Here is a 21,191-nt window from a genome sequence, read left to right as displayed (position 1 = left end):
TCATTCTTTACCCTTCCTGGCTAATAACCATTTATGGACTTAGCCACCATGAATTTATCCAGTTCCCTTTTAAACATTGTTATAGTCCCAGCCTTCACAACCTCCTCAGGTAAGGAGTTCCACAAGTTGACTGCACGCTGTGTGAAGAAGAACTTCCTTTTATTTGTTTTAAACCTGTTACCTATTAATTTCATTTGGTGACCCCTAATTCTTGTATTATGGGAAATAAGTAAATAACTTTTCCTTATCCACTTTCTCCACATCACTCATGATTTTATATACCTCTATCATATCCCCCCTTAGTCTCCTCTTTTCCAAGCTGAAGAGGCCTAGCCGCTTTAATCTTTCCTCATATGGGACCCTCTCCAAACCCCTAATCATTTTAGTTGCCCTTTTCTGAACCTTTTCTAGTGCTAGAATATCTTTTTTGAGGTGAGGAGACCACACAGTATTCGAGATGTGGGCGTACCATGAATTTATATAAGGGCAATAATATATTCTCAGTCTTGTTCTCTATCCCCTTTTTAATGATTCCTAACATCCTGTTTGCTTTTTTGACCGCCTCTGCGCACTGTGTGGACATCTTCAGAGAACTATCCACGATGACGCCAAGATCTTTTTCCTGACTAACTGTAGCTAAATTAGCCCCCATCATATTGTATGTATAGTTGGGGTTATTTTTTCCAGTGTGCATTACTTCACATTTATCCACATTAAATTTCATTTGCAATTTTGTTGCCCAATCACTTAGTTTTGTGAGATCTTCTTCTTAGTTTTAGTATAAATTATCTCAGTGCTGTTACATTGATGTATAGCGTGAGTCTTTGGTGAATGTAACAAGCCAGCATATACATTGTCTCCTTGGAGACAGCGAATTTAATTGTGTGTGTGTCCAGTGAGAGGGACTGACCACTCTGGGTAACTCAGGAGCTGGGATGCACTGATTGTTACCTGCGAGGCAAGGTTAAGACTAGCAGTCTTGAGGAGTTTGCTGGTGAAGTGAACAGATTGATGTGGCTGGCAGCGGACACACAATCTAAGCTCCAGCAAAGCTCACTCTTGCTAAGGCAGAGGTGTAACACTGTGGCTTATGGTTCTAAGAGCCTTGAGGAGAGCATCACACATGCCTTTTTCTCCTTCACCCAGGCTTTCCTGCAGAGGCCTACCTACTCCCTATAGAATTACACTCCACAAGTCATGTACCTGGGAGTCAAGGTGGATCTTTCTGCTCCCTTCTACTTCCTGGGCTGCTCCCCACGGGATTACACTCTGCAGGCGAGCCACCTGAGAGAGTCATATCTAAACTAGGTCCTGTCTAGGGACTCCTGCAGGAACCTTCCTACTCCCGGTAGCTCTCGCTGGTCTTTGTGAGGATCAGGGATCTATCAATTGATCCCTGGTCTCCCAGCCTCAGCTGGGAAGCAGCTTATTAGTCACAGATTGGATGAGCGCACAACTCTCCTTAATGGCCAGCCATCTGGTGACAGTGCTTTAAAAGCACATGACAAAAAAGTGGTCCTTGACCTAAAGAGTTTGCAAACTGCATAGAAAGACAAGAGACGGTGGAGGCGAGGGGACACACAAGAAAACAAGAAATGATTACAAACAGCACGATAAGCAGTGTCACTGCCCACCAGCTGCCAAGCTTTTTGTAGGCTTCATCACAGAGCAGAGTTTGAGGAAGGGTTTGAAGGAAGACAGTGAGGTGGCTTTGCAGATGTTTATGGAGAGCTCTATCCATAAGCACAGGGGGCAGCATGTGAGAAAGCACAAAGGGGCTTATTAGACATTGTGATAAAGTGGCAATTAAAACTGACACTATTGGCAGAGCAGAGTGGAGTCAACATTTCAACAGTAATATATGGAGATATACCTATCTCATAGAACTGGAAGGGACCTGAAAGGTCATTGTGTCCAGCCCCCTGCCTTCACTAGCAGGACCAAGTACTGATTTGGCCCCAGATCCCTAAGTGGCCCCCTCAAGGACTGAGCTCACAACCTTGGGTTTAGCAGGCCAATGCTCAAACCACTGAGCTATCCCTCTTCCCAACTATGCATAAGAGATGATAGGCAGAATGGAGATAAGCCATGAAGGGCCTTAAGAATATAGAACAGTATTTGTGTTTTATGAGATAGAGCAGGGGGAGCCAGACTTAGCAGTCATGATAGTTCACCTGCTCTTTGATTCACCCACCCCCTTCTTTAATTCCCTGCAATTATTCCTCACCTCAGGCCAGAATGAAGTCATTGGGACTTTTCTTGTGAATAACTGCTCACCAGTGTAAGCCAGGAGTTCGCAATTAGACCCATGTGATCTTTGACAATTTCTATTTGATAGAATTGATTTTAATATACTACATTTTGGCAAAAAAAAATTTTTTTAAAGGCTGGACAGCTCCTTTTTGATGCAATATTTGGTATGGTGCAAGAATCTAGGAAGTGGACTTGCATTTTATACCATTTCAGCTCTCCCTGGTATGTACACTGCACAGATTTAGAAAAAGGTAACATTAAAAAAAAAAAACCACAACGGTCTACTGATCCAACCTTAGTTTTCTCTTCTCCGGAATATTTAATGCATATTCTCTTATTGATCGAACCACAGCCTCACTTTTCACTCCTGCTCTTTCTACAAAATTTCTTTTCGCTGCAGCAGGGGGTCTCGCAAAGCCATGATTGTTTTGCCGTCTATCTTGTGTTCCTCCAGCAGAAGTTCTCCGCCTTAAAATGGACTGATAACTAGGCAATTCTTGCAGAAAGGTAACAGATGGTGATGTATTATCTGCATCAGGAAGGAAGACTTCTGCCAAAAAACAAAACAAAAAAAGAGGAAGCAAATTAACTTAAGTGTAAAATATAGTCAAAATACAACTGATACCACTAGGGGTAGGGAATGTACAATAACCATAGGGAGAAAGCGCTGCTGCGAATTGCAAAAATCCTCTCAGCATCATGAGGGTGGAAAGGTGTTCAATGGATGCTCTAGGCCAGGGGTTGGCAACCTTTCAGAAGTGCTGTGCTAAGTCTTCATTTATTCACTCTAATTTAAGATTTCGTGTGCCAGTAATACATTTTAATGTTTTTAGAAAGTCTCTTTCTATAAGTCTATAACATCTAACTAAACTATTGTTGTATGTAAAGTAAAAAAGGTTTTTAAAATGTTTAAGAAGCTTCATTTAAAATTAAATTAAAATGCAGAGCCCCCCAGACTGGTGGCCAGGACCTGGGCAGTGAGAGTGCCACTGAAAATCAGATCATGTGCCGCCTTTGGCATGCATGCCATAGGTTGCCTACTCCTGCTCTAGGCAGTGAAAGTACAGCTCGCACAAGGAGTTTGAAAAGAGCAAGTATGCTACAAATCATGCTACAGCCCTGCAAAGTCCAATTCCACAGCAAGATTCAGCAGCATAATTTGGTCCAATCTACACTTCAAGACCAAACTGTATTTTAGCCACATCAGGAGCTACTGGTCTATAGCCTATAGATATAGGCATCTGCTAGGTAAGGCATAAGTGTAAGTTAAGGAAGTAACACAATGAGCCTACAAACCTCATCGCCTGTAAGACAATAGCTTAGCAAAACTAATTGAGGCATAAGGCCCAAAAAGCTGTAGCATAAGCAGCTAACCAGGAGTCTCCCTAGACCATAAGATACCACAAGCTAGAATACTGCCATAAACAAATATGATTAAATTGCTGACAGGACCACAGGATGCCAGCTGATATCAGCTGTAGATATTTTAAATTAGGAACATCAGCAGATGTCTGACCACATGGTAACTGACATATACTCTGATAAGCTTGAGGTAAAAGGCCTAGTAACCTATGGGAGAAGGGCTCCCCAGGGTGAGGAAACAGACGAGGAAAAGAGGCTGAAACCCCTAATGGGTATGCATTAGGCATAGTGGGAGTCAGCATAACAACATATAAAAGATGTATCCTAGCCTGCATGCTGGGGCAGATGCCAGGGTGATGACCACTGGTGGTGGTGGTGATGAGGAGGATATGAATGATGACTAGTACTTTGGGTTTTTACATGAGGGATGGTCTGCATATACAAATGAACTAGATCCCAAACATCTGGATCATTTTGTATTATTTCTATCTACTTTACTGGGTTGGAGTGTTTGTGATTTTGTTAATTATGCTAATAAAACTATTGCACATTAAAAAGGCAAGTGTGAGTGTCTCTTCCATGCACAAAAGGCTTCTCAACTAATAACTCTGGTTCTGATCTTGAGACGGTACCTTGCCAAACCACCAAATGTTAAATTAGGGATTCTAATCAGTCAGTCAACAGACCAGGCAACAGTATTGTACTTGACTGCAACATGGTAGCTTTCCATAAAGTAGACGGTGTGCCAGATATGGCAATTTCCTGCAATATCCTTAAAAACCCTAGTGTATCTATTGGAAAGTTTATGTATCATGGGCTGGGATTATATGCAACATCTCTAGCGGGGAGATGAGATGCAAAGCCTGGAAATTCAAAGGACTATCTTAAAATGGTACTAGACAAGAGTGGGCTTTTGAGACAATAAATGTGAAGTGGATTTCTTGGGCATATCAAGGGAGAAGTTAATGCAAACTCCCCACCTGTGGTAATGCAAAAACCCAGCCCTCTAAAGCTATGCCCTAAGGAGAGGGTGACTGTCTGCTGATTACCTGCTGTTGGAAGCTGGAGATCACTACCCTGAGCTGAATACAGAAACAGGCTGATCTGCCCAGTCTGGATTCTGACTGAGACAGCTATGAATTTGTAAGTCTGGAGAAAAGCCAGTTGTGAGTTTTGACGGACTGACATCTGGGGGAGGGGGAAAGGGTGATCTCAGGTAAGCTTTTTTGCATGCATTTATTGTTGTATTATGTTTTCTCTGTACTGTTTTCACCTTAAGAATAATGGTGCTTGCTTAGAATGAGCTGTGTGGTAACTTTCAACCATTAGCTATTAATATGTTCATAATCACTGGAGAGGAAGAAGACTGCAGATACTGGCTTGCTTTGGCAGTCTGGCTTCCTTGGGATATGACACTGTAGGGCAAGGGACCATGCAATCTGGAAATAACTCTGGCAAGTGGAGGAGAGATGCAGGTCTCTGCCCCAGAGAGGTGACAGCTGAGAGCCAGAAACATTTAAGTAGGTGCCATTGGTAAACCAGAGAGGGAATATAGGCGCAATTGCCCTGAACTGTGACATCCAGGACTGTCCACTCTTTCTTGAGGTTAAATTCTGCTCTCAGATTTACATGTGCAACTTTCACAGCAAACAACAGACAATCACAGCTTCTTGAACACTCCCTTTTACTCACAGTTTCCATAAATATTCTCCATGGCGAACAGGCCCCTGCACAGTCCTAGTGAAAGAAACAAAGGACCTGGCTCTTCCTTGCCTCCTGCAGTCCTTCACAGCAGTGCAACACCCCGGGGTGTAAAACACTCCCATGCTTGCAGAGCAGCACCGCAGAACCTAGGAGCCCGAGTCCTGGCCCAGGGCCCCGCGGTGCTAGGCGCTGCACAAACGCACCCTCTGCTGCACTTGACACCCACTTCCCACTGGGGTACAGGCGGCAGGAGCCCCAGCCCCACAGTGTTGCCCAAGCCCCAGCCCCACAGTGTTGCCCAGAATAACGCTTCACCTCCCGCCTGACTGGCTCGGAGCCTCCCTGTTTTCAAGCCGCGTAAATGAAGAACGCGAAGCGTGAGAGGCCGGAGCCGAGAGGCCGCCCGGAGCCAGCGTTAACCGGCCCACGCGTGTCCCAGCCCGGCCCGTCAGGCTGAGCGTCCGCCAGCGAGCGCGCGGCCCGAGCTGTTCCCACGGCCAAGCACAACCCCGGGCCCTGCGGCGCCGCCCGCCCCAGCCGCAGCCGCAGCCCCAACGGGCCCCCGCGGCGCGGGTCTCGCAAGCTGCTCCGCAGCCAGCCTGGCGCGCCCGGGCTCCGGTGTCCTCCCCTCCCAGCGCCGCAGCCGGGCACCTGGCCGAAGGCCCCTTCCGCTCGGCCTGGCTCCCGCCAACCCGCTCACCGTCATCATCGCTGCCGCCAGGCAGCTGCCGGGTCCCCGGCCCCAGGGGCTCGCTCATGCCGCCCGCGTTAGCCCCGCCGCCGCCGGAGAAGCAGGAGCCGCGGCCCGGGCGGGGGTTCCAATTTCCGGGCGTCACAGAGCCAATGAGACGCGCGCAGCCGAGTGGCTTGTGCAGTCAGTGCGGAGGGAGGGCCCCGTCCCGCACACCCCCGCACCCCTCAGCCGGGCACTTGTCTGGTGTCGGCTGCGCGGGCGGCCAGGGTCCGCAGCAGGGCCCCCCCTCCACAGGCCAGGCTGGAAATAGGTACCTGTGCAGCCTAGCGGCCCCTCGGCAGGAAGAGGAAATAAAGCTAGTCCTAGGCTTGCGTTTCCGCCACCCCGTGCGCTGGGTCTCTCTTTTCTGGGTCTGCACAGGCCGAGGGGCGGGCTGCCCGCGTAGCGTGTGTCTGTCTGTTTGCACAGCCCGAGGGGATCCTGCCCGCACAGCGTGTAGGTCTGTCTGTCTGCACAGCCCGAGGGGATCCTGCCCGCACAGCGTGTAGGTCTGTCTGTCTGCACAGCCCGAGGGGATCCTGCCTGCACAGCGTGTGTCTGTCTGCACAGCCCGAGGGGCGTGCTCCCCGCACAGCGTCTGTCTGTCTGTCTGCACAGCCGGAGGGGCGTGCTCCCCGCGTAGCGTGTGTCTGTCTGTCTGTCTGCACAGCCCGAGGGGGTCCTGCCCGCACAGCCTGTGTCTGTCTGTCTGCACAGCCCGAGGGGGTCCTGCCCGCACAGCGTGTGTCTGTCTGTCTGCACAGCCCGAGGGGATCCTGCCCGCACAGCGTGTAGGTCTATCTGTACAGCCCAAGGGGCGTGCTGCGCGACAGCGTGTCTGTCTGTCTGCACAGCCCGAGGGGCGTGCTGCCCGCACAGCGTGTAGGTCTGTCTGTACAGCCCGAGGGGATCCTGCCTGCACAGCGTGTGTCTGTCTGCACAGCCCGAGGGGCGTGCTGCGCGCACAGCGTGTGTCTGTCTGTCTGCACAGCCGGAGGGGCGTGCTCCCCGCGTAGCGTGTGTCTGTCTGTCTGCACAGCCCGAGGGGATCCTGCCTGCACAGCGTGTGTCTGTCTGTCTGCACAGCCGGAGGGGCGTGCTGCCCGCACAGCGTGTCTGTCTGTTTGCACAGACCGAGAAGGGTGCTACCCGTGCAGTGTGTCTGTCTGTACAGCCTGAGGGGGCATCCTTCCCATACAGTGTGTGTTTGTCTGTACAGACCGAGGGGGGTGCCAATGCTGCCCAGTAAGTGCTGTCTGTATAGCCTGAGAGGTGTCCTGCCCATACAGTGTCTGTCTGTCTGTACAGACTGAGAGGCGCCCTGCCCAATTATGAAATTCAAAACCATGTGAAAAATCAGGCTGGACTGAATTACTTCAGACAAAGAGAAAGTTCCTTCTCTCCTCCAGTGCCTTGCCTACTTGGAAGAGGTCACAAGGAAATCCCATAGTCACTGGAGCAGCAAACTGTACCTTTCCCAGCAAACTCCTATTCATTGTACCCAACATAACCTTCCCATTTAACAGACTGGGATCTGGTACCCTTCCTTATCTTGGGATCTAAGAGTTTTGTTAGGAGTTCAGCTGGAAGTGGGGATGGGTGGGAAAACAAAGTTATATAGGTCAAAACTGAGGCTCTAATGTGGACTTTTGAGACTCTTAAGGGAGCTCAGACTAGAGGCTTTTGAAGGAAGGGAGAGGGATTAGATCTTGGCCCTTATTTCCCTTGTCCCAGAGGTCAGTAATGCCTAAATAGTCAGGGTAGCACTATCCAGTGCTAGTGGAGGAATCTTTTGGAGGAATCTTGCCTGTGTCATGAGATACTCAGCTTCCAGCATTTCATCTCCAGCTCTATTTTTTCTCTTTCCTTCTGAGAATTTGGGTCTCTCTGCTGGGTATATTCTCCTCCAAAGTGAAAGCCAGCTCACATAAAGGACAGTTAGGATGGATAGTGGGCCTTCAGACCCTAAAACCCATCAGAGCAAGGAGTTAGAAGTCACCAGAGTGGAATGACCTGCCAGAAATCCAGGGAACAACAAAGTGATAGTTGGCCCCAGGTAGCTAGCTCACTAGGGCTGCCAGCTGGACACGGCTGGAATAAACTCACTGACTCAAGCTTTGGAACATGAGTAGCTTTTCTCTGATGATTTTTTTTTTATTAATGATTTTTGTTTTATAGGGAAATAAGGACAGTGTACCTTTAAAAAGGTGGTTTCTGGGATCTACCTAAGGTATTAAAATCCCCAGTAATGACCAATGAGATTACATCATCCAGAGAACACATTTGTGAGGAGGGCCCAAAAAGCCTCTGGAAGGGGCTTGACCCAGCTGACTAAAGGAGTAGGTAAACCTGAGTAGAGAATCTTAAGCACTGTAAGGAATAGATTATTTTGTTACTGCTCATTTAATTTATTATACTGGACAAAATAGCTTGTTTTAAGAAGATTGCTCCTAATAGTGAAGGACCCCTGGACATGTATAAACAGTACCAGTGCACTAACTTTTAACAGTATAAGGAAAGAAAAAATGACTAAACTCTAGTGAATTATCTTGACTCCTGAATTGTTCTAAATTAACCTGGACACTGAAAAGTATTCAGGGATAGCTGCAAAATTTGTCTTTGAAACCTTTTTGTATAGCAGCAACAACCCCACAGACTGTATTTTAAAATATTAATCTGATGTAACAGCTTCCTTCTTGTTCAGCTGTGCAATTATAAAGAATGTCTAGTATTTTATAGGCCCTAGCAAATGCTTGTGATCACTGTCTCAGTAAGGGTGTGCTGTACCTGATCTATTTATGCTTTTATCAGGGTTCCCTCCCCACTCTGAACTCTAGGGTACAGATGTGGGGACCTGCCTGAAAGCCCCCTAAGCTTATTTCTACCAGCTTAGGTTAAAACTGGTATGCTGCCACCACCAAATGATTTAACAAGAAACAGAGACAGGACCACTTGGAGTTCCTCTTCCCCCAAAATATCCCACCCCCTGCCCCAAGTCTCCCTGGGTCTTTGGACAATGGAAAACTCAGTCCGGTTCTTAAAAGAAGGATTTTATTTAAAAGAAAATGTAAAATCATCTCTGTAAAATCAGGATGGAAAATAACTTTACAGGGTAATCAGATTCAAAGAGCCCAGAGGAACCCCCTCTAGCCTTAGTTTCAAAGTTACAACAAAACAGGGATAAGCACAGGTAAGATTCACAAGTTGCTAGAGGGAGGTTTATCCCTGTTTTGTTGTTACTTGCCTGGCTGTTACTTACAAGTTTGAAATATGAGAGACTTGTTCAGAAAGATATGGAGAACATGGATTGATGTCTGGTCCCTCTTAGTCCCAAGAGCAAACACCACCAAAAAAAAGAGCACAAACAAAAGCCTTTCCCACCTTCCCCAAGATTTGAAAGTGTCTTGTCCCCTTATTAGTCCTTTGGGTCAGGTGTCAGCCAGATTACCTGAGCTTCTTAATCCTTTACAGAAAAAAGAATTTTGGTGCCTCCGGCCAGGAGGGATTTTATAGTATTGTATACAGGAGAGTTGTTACCCTTCCCTTTATAGTTATGACAGCTTTCATGACTGCAAAGAAGCAGATAGAATAAACATGAAACTAAGAATAGGCCAAACAGATTTTTAATGTTTTCAGTGTATTGATCTTAGGTTTTGTAAAACTTGTTCTTGCAACCCCCAAATTCTAGGTCAAATTTTATCAAACAATGAGTCCTTATTTCTGCAATTTACTCTGATAAGGTGGACCCTTTAAAGTATTCTCCTGCAGTTACAATGGAAGCAGTGCAGCACTGGGTTTAAATAAAAGTATCTGTCTGTGAAACTGAGTAAAAACTTTATAAAACAGAAGTGAGACAGTTTTTCTGTCTCAGTTGATGGAAAGGTACAAGGAAACAAACCTTGAAAATAATATTTGATCTTTTAGCTTTAATATAAACTAGAGTTGGTAGCAGAGGTAAGGAAATGTTTATATTATGTTTGACCTGAAAGTTTCCTTTAATCCTGTGCTCAGCTTTGCACAGAGGACTTATTTTCTGGAATACTTCATAATTAGATTTATGAAAGTTACCTGGAAGAGGAAAATAAAAATACTGTATATTAATTTAAAGTAAAATGAAACTTGTGCTAAATCCTGCCATATCATTTGTGAAAGAGATTCTAGTCAGAGATTTTCTAATTGTACTGACTGCATTCTAATAGCTAAACACACCTTTCTGATTGATTCTCTGTAGCAGTCATGTGTGAGTCACCACTGGGTAATGCTATAGGCTTTCAGGATGATGAGGTGGTAATGAATCACAGATGGAAAGAGAAACTTCATAGATCTTCCACTTGTGATTGGTTACCTCAGCAGTACCAAATACATGTTTTCAAATTGCTTTATGAACACTAACTAATCTTCAAGTTACTCTATGAAGTAGATAAGGCAATCAGTTTTCCCCATGTCTAAAATGTGGATAACAGATAGAGATGTTGACTCGGCTACGTGAAAAAGTATGTGGACATCCTAATGTAGTCAAATCAAGTTGTAGCTTTAACACGGTACCTGGTTGAGAGAAACATGTTAATGACTCTGCCCTAGGAAAAAGAGTGTATTTTAAGTGGCCCAAGGCCTCAAAATGACTGTCAGAGCTGAGCTTCTGACTAGATTTCACAAAGGGCAGTGTTCTTCCTCCTCTTGGAGCTTTTTAAAGTGCATTGCACACTTATGTGTTTTCACAGATGGAAACTTCTGCATGGAAACAACTCTTTGTGTGTGTAATTACAACAGCGTGGCTCTTTGGCCCCCTCTTGTGGTAGGGCAGTAAACTTCTGAGAATCTGCCTAGTGGCTCTGAGCTAACAAAGCTGCATTGTGGCTTAAGTGAGGTTCCTGCATTGAGATCTTGAGATCCTGGATTTGATTTCTGCTGTTGACAGCACATCACCTTTCAGATGTTGAACTGTGGATAATCTCCAATCCATTTCAGGAAGTTTGAAATCACATAGAATGAAGCTTCTTATTGGTATTGTTGAAAAATGGTTTCACTGCTATTGCCCAGCTCTTGTCCTAACTCCATAGTATGTACACTAGAGGCTACTTGTGCCACAGTTACCTAATAATTCATTTTTACTGTGGTAGTGGCTAGGAACCAACAAGAATGAATGCCCATTGTGCTACGCATTGAGCAAACATGGAATAAGAGATGGTACCCGCCCTGAATAGCTTGCAGTCTAAATAATGATACTTCTAATTACATCTTTATCATAAAGAATTTCTTTCTATACATGTTACTTTTCTTAGCATTAAGAACAATTTCCTGAATGGAAGAAACAGTGCAACTGCTACTTAAAAACACCATCCTTCTGAACTTCCCAGAAAAGCATAGCTTTCCATGTGACACAAAATTATCAGGTTAATGCCCCTTTAAAATCAATCATTCTTTAAATTACAGAATTGGTTGAAAAGGAACACATTTTAGTGGAAAATTGTCCCTTTTTACTGGAAAACATAGAATTTTTAAATGTTTTGTCCAGCTCTATACAATTATCACAGCAGCCTTAGAATCATAGAATATCAGGTTTGGAAGGGACCTCAGGAGGTCATCTGGTCCAACCCCCTGCTCAGAGCAGGACCAATCCCCCAGACAGGATTCTGTCAAGTGGGGCTATAAGAGAAAAGCCATGCATCTGAAATCACTTTAAATGATACTCCATGGATTCATAGGCTCCAAAAGCACAGGTGATCTCACTTTTTCCACATTATTGGTACAACACACTTTTCTCCAACGGCTCAAGTAAAGAGGAGTTTGAATGACTGCTGACCATAGACTCTCCTGTTGCAGTGTGCTTTGTCATCACAGGGCTGAACCTTCATCCAGCAGCAGCCACCAGATTGCAGGGGACATTCTTTCTCTAGTGGTTCTTTCACAATACAACATGGAAAAAAAATCAAATTCTTTCAAGTGAACTTCTCAATATAGGTCAGTCCTTCACCCTTTTTTCATTCAGTCCCACTACTCCCTTGCTTTAGCGTGTAGTTTGGTCAGTATGAGAGCAGTTCCTAATTTGGTGGTAAAACATAGCTTCAGGCTAGTGCTTTACAATCATGCTAAGAATGTGACCTTAAGAAAGGTGTATTTTTATGGCATAACTCTAAAATTTCATTTAAAAACAGTATATTTAATAAGGGCATCTAATGCAACATAAACACACCTTAGCCATCTCAGAAGCTTGTAAAAGCACCAACAGGTTGGTAACCAGCCAAAATAAACCTCTGCCATCAGAACAAAGCTTCAGTAACCCTTTAGAACTGCATGTCACAGAATTTATCATGTATGTCGGGCAACCCTGTACTGACTATTCAAGGTTGCTAGTTATTCTTTCATCCAAATATTTATAGAAGTCACAGTTTTCCAGTTGAGCAAAGAGCTTACCTCTTCCTTAGACTTTAAAAAGGTCCTTGTAAAAATTCTCCCTGTCCTCTTGTTAAAAGGGTACCTCATGCCATGCTAACAAAAAGATCTAATGGCTAGGATAATATACATACTTAATAATAGAATGTTTAAGAACAGAGACGGTGTTGTCTAGTGGATAGGACACTGAACATGGTTCAGGGAACCTGGGTTCTATTCCTGGCTCTGTTTCTGACTTTGGACAAGTTGTTTCCACTTTCTCTACCTTTTGCATCTATTTTGACTGTAAGCTCTTTGGGGGAAGGGTCTGTTTCACGCTGTGTGTGTACAGACCTAGCTCACTACAGCCCTGATCTCAGCTGAGCCTCTAGCACAGCCATTACACAAATAATATGAAGAACAGAACCAGCACTAAATTCTACAGGTAGGAGCCATTATTCCAAAGTAACTTTGCTGTCTGTATCTGAGTAAGCTAGAGTCTTGCAGTCAAATATTATTGAATCATTCATTTCAAGTAAAATATGTGTTTTATTCTAATTCTTTATTGAATGCTTTCAGACTCATTAATGTTCAAATTTATTTATATTAACAAACAGAATTGAATCAAATACAAGTAGCTGATGCATCATAAAAGGTGTATTAAATAAACTGACCTGTAATTTTAATCTGTTTAGAAACATAACATTTTCTAATCCTTGGCAGCTTAGATGAAAAGTTTTTCATGTTAATAATATTAAAAAGAAAACAGCTAATGAAGACACCTCTCAACCTACTTTGCCCCACTTCTCAGAGTTTACATTTGTGAATTTGAGTTTTAAAGGAAGAAAGGGGAAAATTTGCCCTCATTGTCTTATTTAGCTCAGCCATTCAAATGACTACCCTGTTATAATGCACTTGTATATGGCAGAATTTATTAAACTGACTCTTCTGGGTCCTGATCTTACTCTAAGGTTACCAACTTTCTAATTGTACCCCTGCCCTGAGGCCCCACCCCTGCCCCACCCGTTCACTGAGGTCCTGCCCCCTCCTCACTCCATCCCCAGTCCCTCTGTTGTTTGCTTATTTTCACAGGCTGGGGCAGGGGTTGGGATGCGAGAGTGGGTGAGGGCTTCAGCATGGGCCAGGGATGAGGGATTTGAGGTGCAGGAGTGGGCTCAGGGCTGCAGGTTGTGGTGCAGTAGGGGTTTTGGGGTGCCAGATCTGGGTGACACTCACCTCGGGTGGCTCCTTGCACGGAGCCAGAACTTGGGTCAGGGCAGAGGCAGTGCATGGAGCCTCCCTGCAGTTAACTTCTTCTAGGAGCAGCAGGGACATGTTGCTGCTTCCAGGGAGCCATGCAAAGCCAGGTAGAGAGCCTGCCAGCCCCATGCCAACTGGATTTTTAATGGCCTGGTCAGCAGTGCTTACTGGAGCCTCCAAGGTTCCTTTCCAACCTGGCGTTCTGGTCAAAAACTGGACACCTGGCAACCCTAAGATTCACTCCCATTTAAGTCAGCAGCAATGCTCCTGTTGATATTAGTGGGTGAGGAATGGTGGCTAGAACACATTCATGAGCAGACAGAACTTGAATGAAGAGACAATTCAATCTGTTTGGATTATAATTTTTTCAAGGCAATAACTAATTCTGCACTTTTTTGTAAAGCCCGTAGGACTTGAATGACCTATTTTTGTGCCTGTCATGCTTTTTGCCATGCGTACCGAAATGTTTTTCAGAACTTCCAGAGTTCTTTTCTTAATTCTGATCCAGACTCACTGTAGGATCTTTGGGCATACAATGTTCAGTAAAGCTATGCAAGTGTGGAAATCTTTGCAGTTAAGTAATGAGTTAATGGCATTCTTAAGAGATATTTCAAAGGAAGAGAGAAAATAAGTCATAGCAGAGGGAGAATTGTACTATTATCCCCAACCTGCAGTGAGCTTCTTTCAGGCACAGCTATATCCCTGCAGCACGGGACCTCTGTTTAGCTAAACCTGATCAGTTTTTTAATTGAATACTATGGAAAGCACCCTGGGAACAGGCACCTAACAGAAGCACTTTTTTGTATAATGTTATACATCAAACTATATGAATGTTTCAGAAGTCTCCATGAAATACAGAACATACTTGGAATTGAGCATTGGCCCTTCAGCTGCAGAATCAGCCAGCACACCTTCAGAAGGCAAGAAAAGAGAACCCCACCACTGCAGAAAACAAATTACAGCCAAGATAAACCCCAGTGCCAAGCATTACAAAGTGGGTCCAGCACTAAGACTCAGAGGTCTGGTCTTCAGGATAAAGGGTATGTTTGAACATGTGTTAACTACTTAATACCCTGTCTGTATAGTGGCTTGGAGATGCTTCCCAGCACCTAGATAGACAGGCCCTGGCTCCATAGCAGCTGTGCGTGGCCATGGCCACATTGGCAGTGGTTATGTCTAGCCTAGAGGTGGGCAAACTATGGCCCAGGGGCTACATCTGGCCCTCCAGACATTTTAATCCAGCCCTTGAGCCTCTGCTGGGGAATGGGGTCAGGGCAGGCCGGGTGTAAGGATATTTTGGGTCCTAGGTGAAACTTCCACCTTGCACCCCCCCCCCTTCCGGAGCATCGCTATTATAAACTTTAAAAAATGAATACTGCATATGTGGTATTATTCACTAGAATTAATACAAGGGGGTCAGAGGAGATGATCACAACAATCCCTTCTGGCCCAGGGAAACCAATGAGCAAGGAGGAGGCTGACAATGCACAGGGTCTCTAACCATTCTCAGGCTCTGAGTACTCTGCCCTCTGGGGGGACCCAGGAGCAAGGAGGGCAGAGCCAGGCTCTCCCAGGGAGCAGGTGAAGATCTCCCTGGGGTTCAGGGCTGGCTTCCTGCATTGGCGCAGTGCCACCAGGAGGGTGTCAGTGTTTGGAAGTGGCACCTGCACCAGCCTTTTCCCCTCCGTCACACTACAGGGTTTAGTTTCACTTTCCCTGGCCCCAGGAGGCAGCTGCGCCCGGCCCCAGATGTGGCGCATTGGAGGGCGAAGCTCACCTGAGCTCAGGACCGTGTCCATCCTCCCCCAATGGCTCCGTCCCTCGGCTGTGCTGGTCACTGCACCCGGATGGCTGTCTCCTCCTTGCTCCGCCGTAGGCTCCCACTGACTGTCCTGTGCAGCGCCAGGTTTGTTATGGAGGCCTCACTCCCCTCCCTGCCCCACTCAGCTGACTCCCGTGATGCTGGACACTGCTTTTTGGTGCCCCCAAATCTTGGTGCCCTTGGCAGACACCTAGTTTGCCTAGTGGCTACGCTGGCCCTGGGTCAGGGGCTTGCCCCACCCTGCCGCTCCAGCCAGGGAGTGGGGTCAGGGGCTTGCCCCACTCTGCGAGGCTCCCAGAAACAGTGGCATGTCCCCCCTCTGGCTCCTATGCATAGTGGCAGCCAAGGGGCTCCGCATGCTGCCCCTGCCCAAGTGCCACCCCTGCAGCTCCCATTGGCCAGGAACTGCAGCCAATGGGAGTTGCAGGGGCAGTGCCTGCAGACAGGGCAGCATGCAGAGCTGCCTAGCCATGGCTCCATGTAGGAGCTGGAGTGGGGACATGCAGCTGTTTCTGGGACCTGCATGAGGTAAGTGCTGCCTAGAGTCTGCACCCCTGGCCCCCTTCTCCACACCAGCCCTAGCCATGATCCCCTTCCCACCCTCTGAACCCCTTGGTCCCAGTCCAAAGTACCTTTCTGCACCCCCAACCCCTTTTCTCCAACCCCACCCTAGAGTCCGCTCCCCCAGCCGGAGCCCTCATCCCTCCCACACCCCAGCCCCCAATTCTGTGAGCATGCATGGCCTGCCATACAATTTTCACACCCAGATGTGGGCCCTCGGGCCAAAAAGTTTGTCCACCCCGGTCTAGCCCCAGAGTACAGACCCGGCCGCCCCCCCTGCAAGGTACCCGCCCAGCACCTACATGTTAAAACAGGAACAGCCCCGTCCACACTAGGATTCCAGCCCATGTTAGAATTCCCTCTTCCCCCTGCTAAGCTCGCTTTTGAGGGGGTTACTGATCGCGCCCTAACCTGGGCCGGGCGGCTCCGCGGGAAGGGCAGAGAGACCCGCCCTGGGCGAGAAGCACAAGTCCCCGCGGCAGGGGCCAGGGCGCAGCCACCCACCCGAGGGCAGCTTCGGGTGTCCCGAGCAAAGCGCCCGCCTGCTTTGAACGCCGCCCGGCAGCCAGCGGAGCGATTCACCCCCCTCCCCGCCCCCGGGAGGTGCGAGCGGCCAGCGAGTCCCGCTGGATTTCCGGGAGTAGCGGCTCTGCAGGTGCGGGAGAAGCGCGCTCTGCTCTGCCCGGCCAGCCGCGGGGGCTCGGATCCCAGCTGTGAGTGGGCCGGCGGCGGCTCCATCCCGCCCTCTGCGCAGTGCAGGGCTGCAGCCCGGAGAGCGGGTCCCAGCCCACCCCCTGGGTAAGTTACAGAAGCTTCTCTCCGCTTCCCTTCTCCGCGCTCTTCCCCCAACGCCCCTCAGCTTACTCCGGCGGGGCATCCTGTATTAATGTACCGCAGGTGCATCCCCTCTGGGGATAGGTGGCGGCAGCAGAGTTTGGCTCTGACCTCACTGTCTCGGGGAAGGAGACCCGCTCTAGAACTCTTGGGTGAAAGCTCGGTCCAAGCTGTTAACTTTAGACTCTGTCATTCCAGTTCATGCCACACCAAGGCAACCATCTAAACGCTGCTTTGCTGATCTTTGGACCTGTTGACCCATGAGGAAGTGAAAGGAATAAATTTGATTGATGGGGAAAGTTCTGACCATCAGTGATAAAGAAATGTTATTGAAGAAGAGCAGGTTTATAGTTGTTGCCAACAACAATCAGTAAAGTTTACCAAGCTCTCAAGACCATGTAGGGATCTGACGGCTATGGTTGTTGTGGATAGGTGATTTCTGTTGCTATTTTCAGTGTTTTAGAAGTTCATTATATTTTACAAGCTCTCTCCCTCTCTATATGTCTAGAGAGGGAGGGAGAGCAGAAAGTTAGAGGTCAGTGTACACCAGGATATTTTATAAGTCAAATAATATGGATAGTACTGAGCTTCATATGAAAATGTATGTAAGTGCTATAAAGTTCATTCTCTAGCTCACAGCAAGATGTAAACACATGCAAAATATAATTATAAAAAAATTGGATTAAGGCCTCCATGAAACAGGTAGGACAGATTATCTGAATGTTAAATTTAAAAAGCTAACTCTGGCTTCTAAACCTTGATATTAACTTAGATGGACCAAAAAAACCTCTGTATCCTATACACTCAGTGAAATGTTCTGCCTCTTTTAGACTAGGAGCTAACATGGAAATGTAGATCGGTGCAGGTGCTGTGTGCTGTTGGTAGCCTGCTATACAGGAGGTCAGACTAGATCAGGGGTTCTCAAATTTCATTCCACTGCAACCCCCTTCTGACAATAAAAATTACTACACGACTCCGGGAAGGGGGACTGAAGCCTGATCCCCACTGCCATGAGCGGGAGGGCGAAAGCTGAAGCCCCTAGGGTGGAGGGCAAAGCCTGGAGGGATCGAAAGCCAGAGCTTGAGGGCTTCAGCCCTGGGGGGGCAAAAGCCAAAGCCTGAGCCCTGCCATCCAGGACTGAAGCCCTGGGCAGCTTCGGTTTCAGCCCCAGGCTCCAGCAAGTCTAACACCAGCCCCGGCGACCCTATTAAAATGGGGTCATGGCCCACTTTGGGGTCCTGACCCACAGTTTAAGAACTATTGGACTAGATGATCATCTGGTGATCCCTTCTGGCCTTAAACTCTATGATTCTGTTAACGACACGAAGGTCTCCAGGGCAATGACTCCACTGAGGTTTGATCCTGCTTGTATTGGAGTCAGTAGCAAGACTTCAGTTGGAGCAGGACTGGGTCCTTGCTGAATAAGCTGCAGCAATTTTCCTCCCCACTCTAGATATTAACTCCTGTTCATTCATTTTAAAATAGTCGCTTCTTGCCAGAGGATGTTGTAAACGACAAGACTGTAACAGGTTTAAGAAAAGAACTCAATACATTCATGAAGGGTAGATCCATCAATGGCTATTAGCCAGGATGGGCAGGGATGGTGTCCCTGGCCTCTGTTTGCCAGAAGCTGGGAATGGGCGACGGGCTGGATCACTTGATGATTATTTGTTCTGTTCATTCCCTCTGGGGCACTTGCTTTTGGCCACTGTTGGAAGATAGGATACTGAGCTAGATAGACCTTTGGTCTGACCCAGTATGTTCTTATGTTTTTAAGGGACAGAGTCTGATACCCTTACTGCAGTATAGTAGCAGTTGACTTCAGTTAGTTCCCCTGACTTCAGTGGGACTACTTGTAGAGTGAAGTACCATTCAATGGGTACAGAAAGCTAGCCCCTACTTACAGGTTTTATTACAGTAGATAGCAAAGAATATCCTGCTCTTACACACTCTTTACCCTTCAAGGTCAGGTGCTCTCTATCAGCCTTGCACACGTACAAAAATTAGGTAGGCTTCTGATTATCAGTGATACCTTTTTTAAAACAAATGTTTTACTTTTGCTATAAATATAAGGGGAGTGTGCAATTTGTTGACTTTGAATAAGAGGTCACCAACCAGAGAAGGCTGAGAAACACGTAAGTAGAGGATCAAATCAAAACACTCAGACTTTGATGCAAACGCTTTGGCTGCTTTAGTCTGAGAGACCTTGATTCACTGGAATAGCACCTGTTCATTTGCCAAAGTTGGTTAGCCACTGCAGCCCTGTAGTTTGACAGTGACATATTTGTTACTGCAATGTGAACATCCTATACAGTGCAATCTGACTTAATTTGTACAGAAACTTATCCTTTGCCCGGAAAGGGATTGTTAATCAAATTACCTCTGGTAGTATGATATTACAGTTACTGTACTGGACCTACAGAGCTAAAAGCACAAGCTGTTCCACCTTGAGCTATGTAGCTAAGTCTTTCTAGCTGGGGCTGTATCAGATTTGTATCCTCTGTGGACTGGGTACCGAGGGGAATGGGTAATGCACTCACCAATGTGTTACACTGTATTTTCAGTACTCATGTCTCCTTTTAAAAAGCAATTACATTTTGTTGTCTGAGAACTGGATACAAGGAAGTGGACAGAAATAGCTATGACAAGTGGATAGTTTTTCTGTTACAAAACATAGTTTTCTATGTACTGAAATCACTTCTGAACTCATTCATTACAACAGTGTGTGTGTGTTTCCCCACTGGAGTCTGATGTTTTAATTTTGAAAATAAATGAACTCCCAGAGGTAGCCACACAGTAGTGAGGTTACATAATTCTAAAAAGGAAGTTGGAAAAGGTATCTTTTGAAGCTTGAAGACAGTAAATGTCTTTACCATTCTTATAAAACTATAACTTCTTTAATTTACATTGGTCTTTTCAATTGGACTAGTTGATGAGTCTCTTGAAACTGATACATCTCATTAAATTATAATCTGAAACTGGCAACAAAATTGGTTAGGTTTACCTTACCAGTGCAGAATAAAGAAGTTGATGCAAAACAAAACGAACCATTCTATTAAAATTAAACATACAATAGTTAAGACTTTTTACCATATTGTTGTACTATGATGTATCTTTCCATGTATAGTTATCATTCCAAACTTTCATTTTCTTTTGTCCAAACACAGTTTTTTCTAACAACAGTATTCTGTTGACTGTAGCTGTCAGTGCTGGCTAGTGGAAAGTAGAAGTTGCAAGATTACTATTTATTTTTAAATGCAGACTCAGTTCTGTTCTGTTTCATAGAATGCATCAGTGCATAGTTTGGAACGGACTCTTATTTACATGTGATCCTATATATAACCGTGATGGGTGCCTTGGAAATAATCATAACTGGTTTGATCTAATTATGGGCTGGATAAAGTTTTCGGAGTTCTGTGTAGGGGCACAGCACAAGATTCAACTGATCTTCCTTCTGATTCTTTAGCAGAAATCTCTCTCCTCGCAGGATTCACAATTTCTTACTCATACAAATCTTTCTTTTTCTGTCTGATGCATGGCCCTACCTTTCAGTCTGGTTATTTCTAATGTTAATAGTTATAACATTTTAAGACCCCTTTTTCCCAGTCAGAGGAAGTTTGCACAGAATGATGTAGCCTTTTATTTTATTTAAAGTGAATTCTGTAATGTGGTGTTACAGCACTGTGAGTTTGGCTCTGGCGGCTACAGTTTCAAGCTTAACAGAGTGAAAGTCACCTCTGCTACTTTCTTTAGAGTGAGTCTCTAGGAGCACACAAAGACCAAGGGTAGTGACCGCACATACATTCACCAGTACAAAGTCTAGTCTATTTTACAAGTTTTATTAAAGTTGCAATGAAAATTATGACTACCCAAGCGCATAGAAATTCTATATAGACCTATGCACAAGTTGCAAATATAGTTATACTCACATCCTTAACAATAGTGTTAGGGTCTGATGGGTCTCCCATGGCTTGATCATCAGTAGAGGGAGGGTTCCTGCTGGAGTCTCCCATAGGGAGCTCAATTTTCCTGTTCTGGGCATCCCCTTTTTACAATATGATTCTGTCTATACCTACATTCTGCGCATGTCCATAAAAGTGTCAGCCCTTTTTTCTCTTATCGGTTTGTGTCCCCTAGAAACTTAAGAGACCCCAATTTTCTATAGGCTGTGTAAGTTCCCTTTGTTTTCATTAGCACTGACACAGAACCTAAATCCTGTGGTTAAGACACATGTCTAAGACAGATGCGCCTTTAAACTATTTTTATGATCTAATATTAATCTTCTGGGTA

At 45.9% G+C, this 21,191-nt stretch overlaps 2 protein-coding genes across 12 annotated transcripts in view; one reads left to right on the top strand and one right to left on the bottom strand.

The window, feature by feature from the left end:
• TMC7 (transmembrane channel like 7) overlaps nucleotides 1-19,021 on the bottom strand; it is a 37,875-nt gene extending 18,854 nt beyond the window's left edge. For 2 of the 6 annotated variants that reach the window (XM_050967725.1, XM_050967729.1), the window contains exons 1-3: nucleotides 16,932-19,021; nucleotides 15,462-15,576; nucleotides 2,548-2,803 (exon numbers count right to left, since the gene is read on the bottom strand). In XM_050967725.1, coding sequence (XP_050823682.1) covers nucleotides 2,548-2,803; nucleotides 15,462-15,576; nucleotides 16,932-16,970 — 410 coding nt within the window. In that variant the 5' untranslated portion in view covers nucleotides 16,971-19,021. Of the gene's footprint in view, nucleotides 1-2,547; nucleotides 2,804-6,019; nucleotides 6,296-15,461; nucleotides 15,577-16,931 lie in introns of those variants that run through there. The other 4 variants (XM_050967728.1, XM_050967726.1, XM_050967727.1 and 1 more) reach the window with 4 other exon arrangements.
• Nucleotides 15,938-21,191, top strand: part of TMC5 (transmembrane channel like 5) — a 44,760-nt gene continuing 39,506 nt past the window's right edge. For 2 of the 6 annotated variants that reach the window (XM_050967704.1, XM_050967703.1), the window contains exon 1: nucleotides 16,229-16,865. In XM_050967704.1, the coding sequence (XP_050823661.1) occupies nucleotides 16,414-16,865 (452 nt within the window). In that variant the 5' untranslated portion in view covers nucleotides 16,229-16,413. Of the gene's footprint in view, nucleotides 16,035-16,214; nucleotides 16,866-21,191 lie in introns of those variants that run through there. The other 4 variants (XM_050967708.1, XM_050967711.1, XM_050967706.1 and 1 more) reach the window with 4 other exon arrangements.

This window comes from Gopherus flavomarginatus, chromosome 9 (assembly GCF_025201925.1).
Source record: "Gopherus flavomarginatus isolate rGopFla2 chromosome 9, rGopFla2.mat.asm, whole genome shotgun sequence".
NCBI lineage: Eukaryota > Metazoa > Chordata > Testudines > Testudinidae > Gopherus > Gopherus flavomarginatus.
The sequence above is the reverse complement of the archived record's forward strand: the minus strand, read 5'-3'. Positions and strand labels throughout refer to the sequence as shown.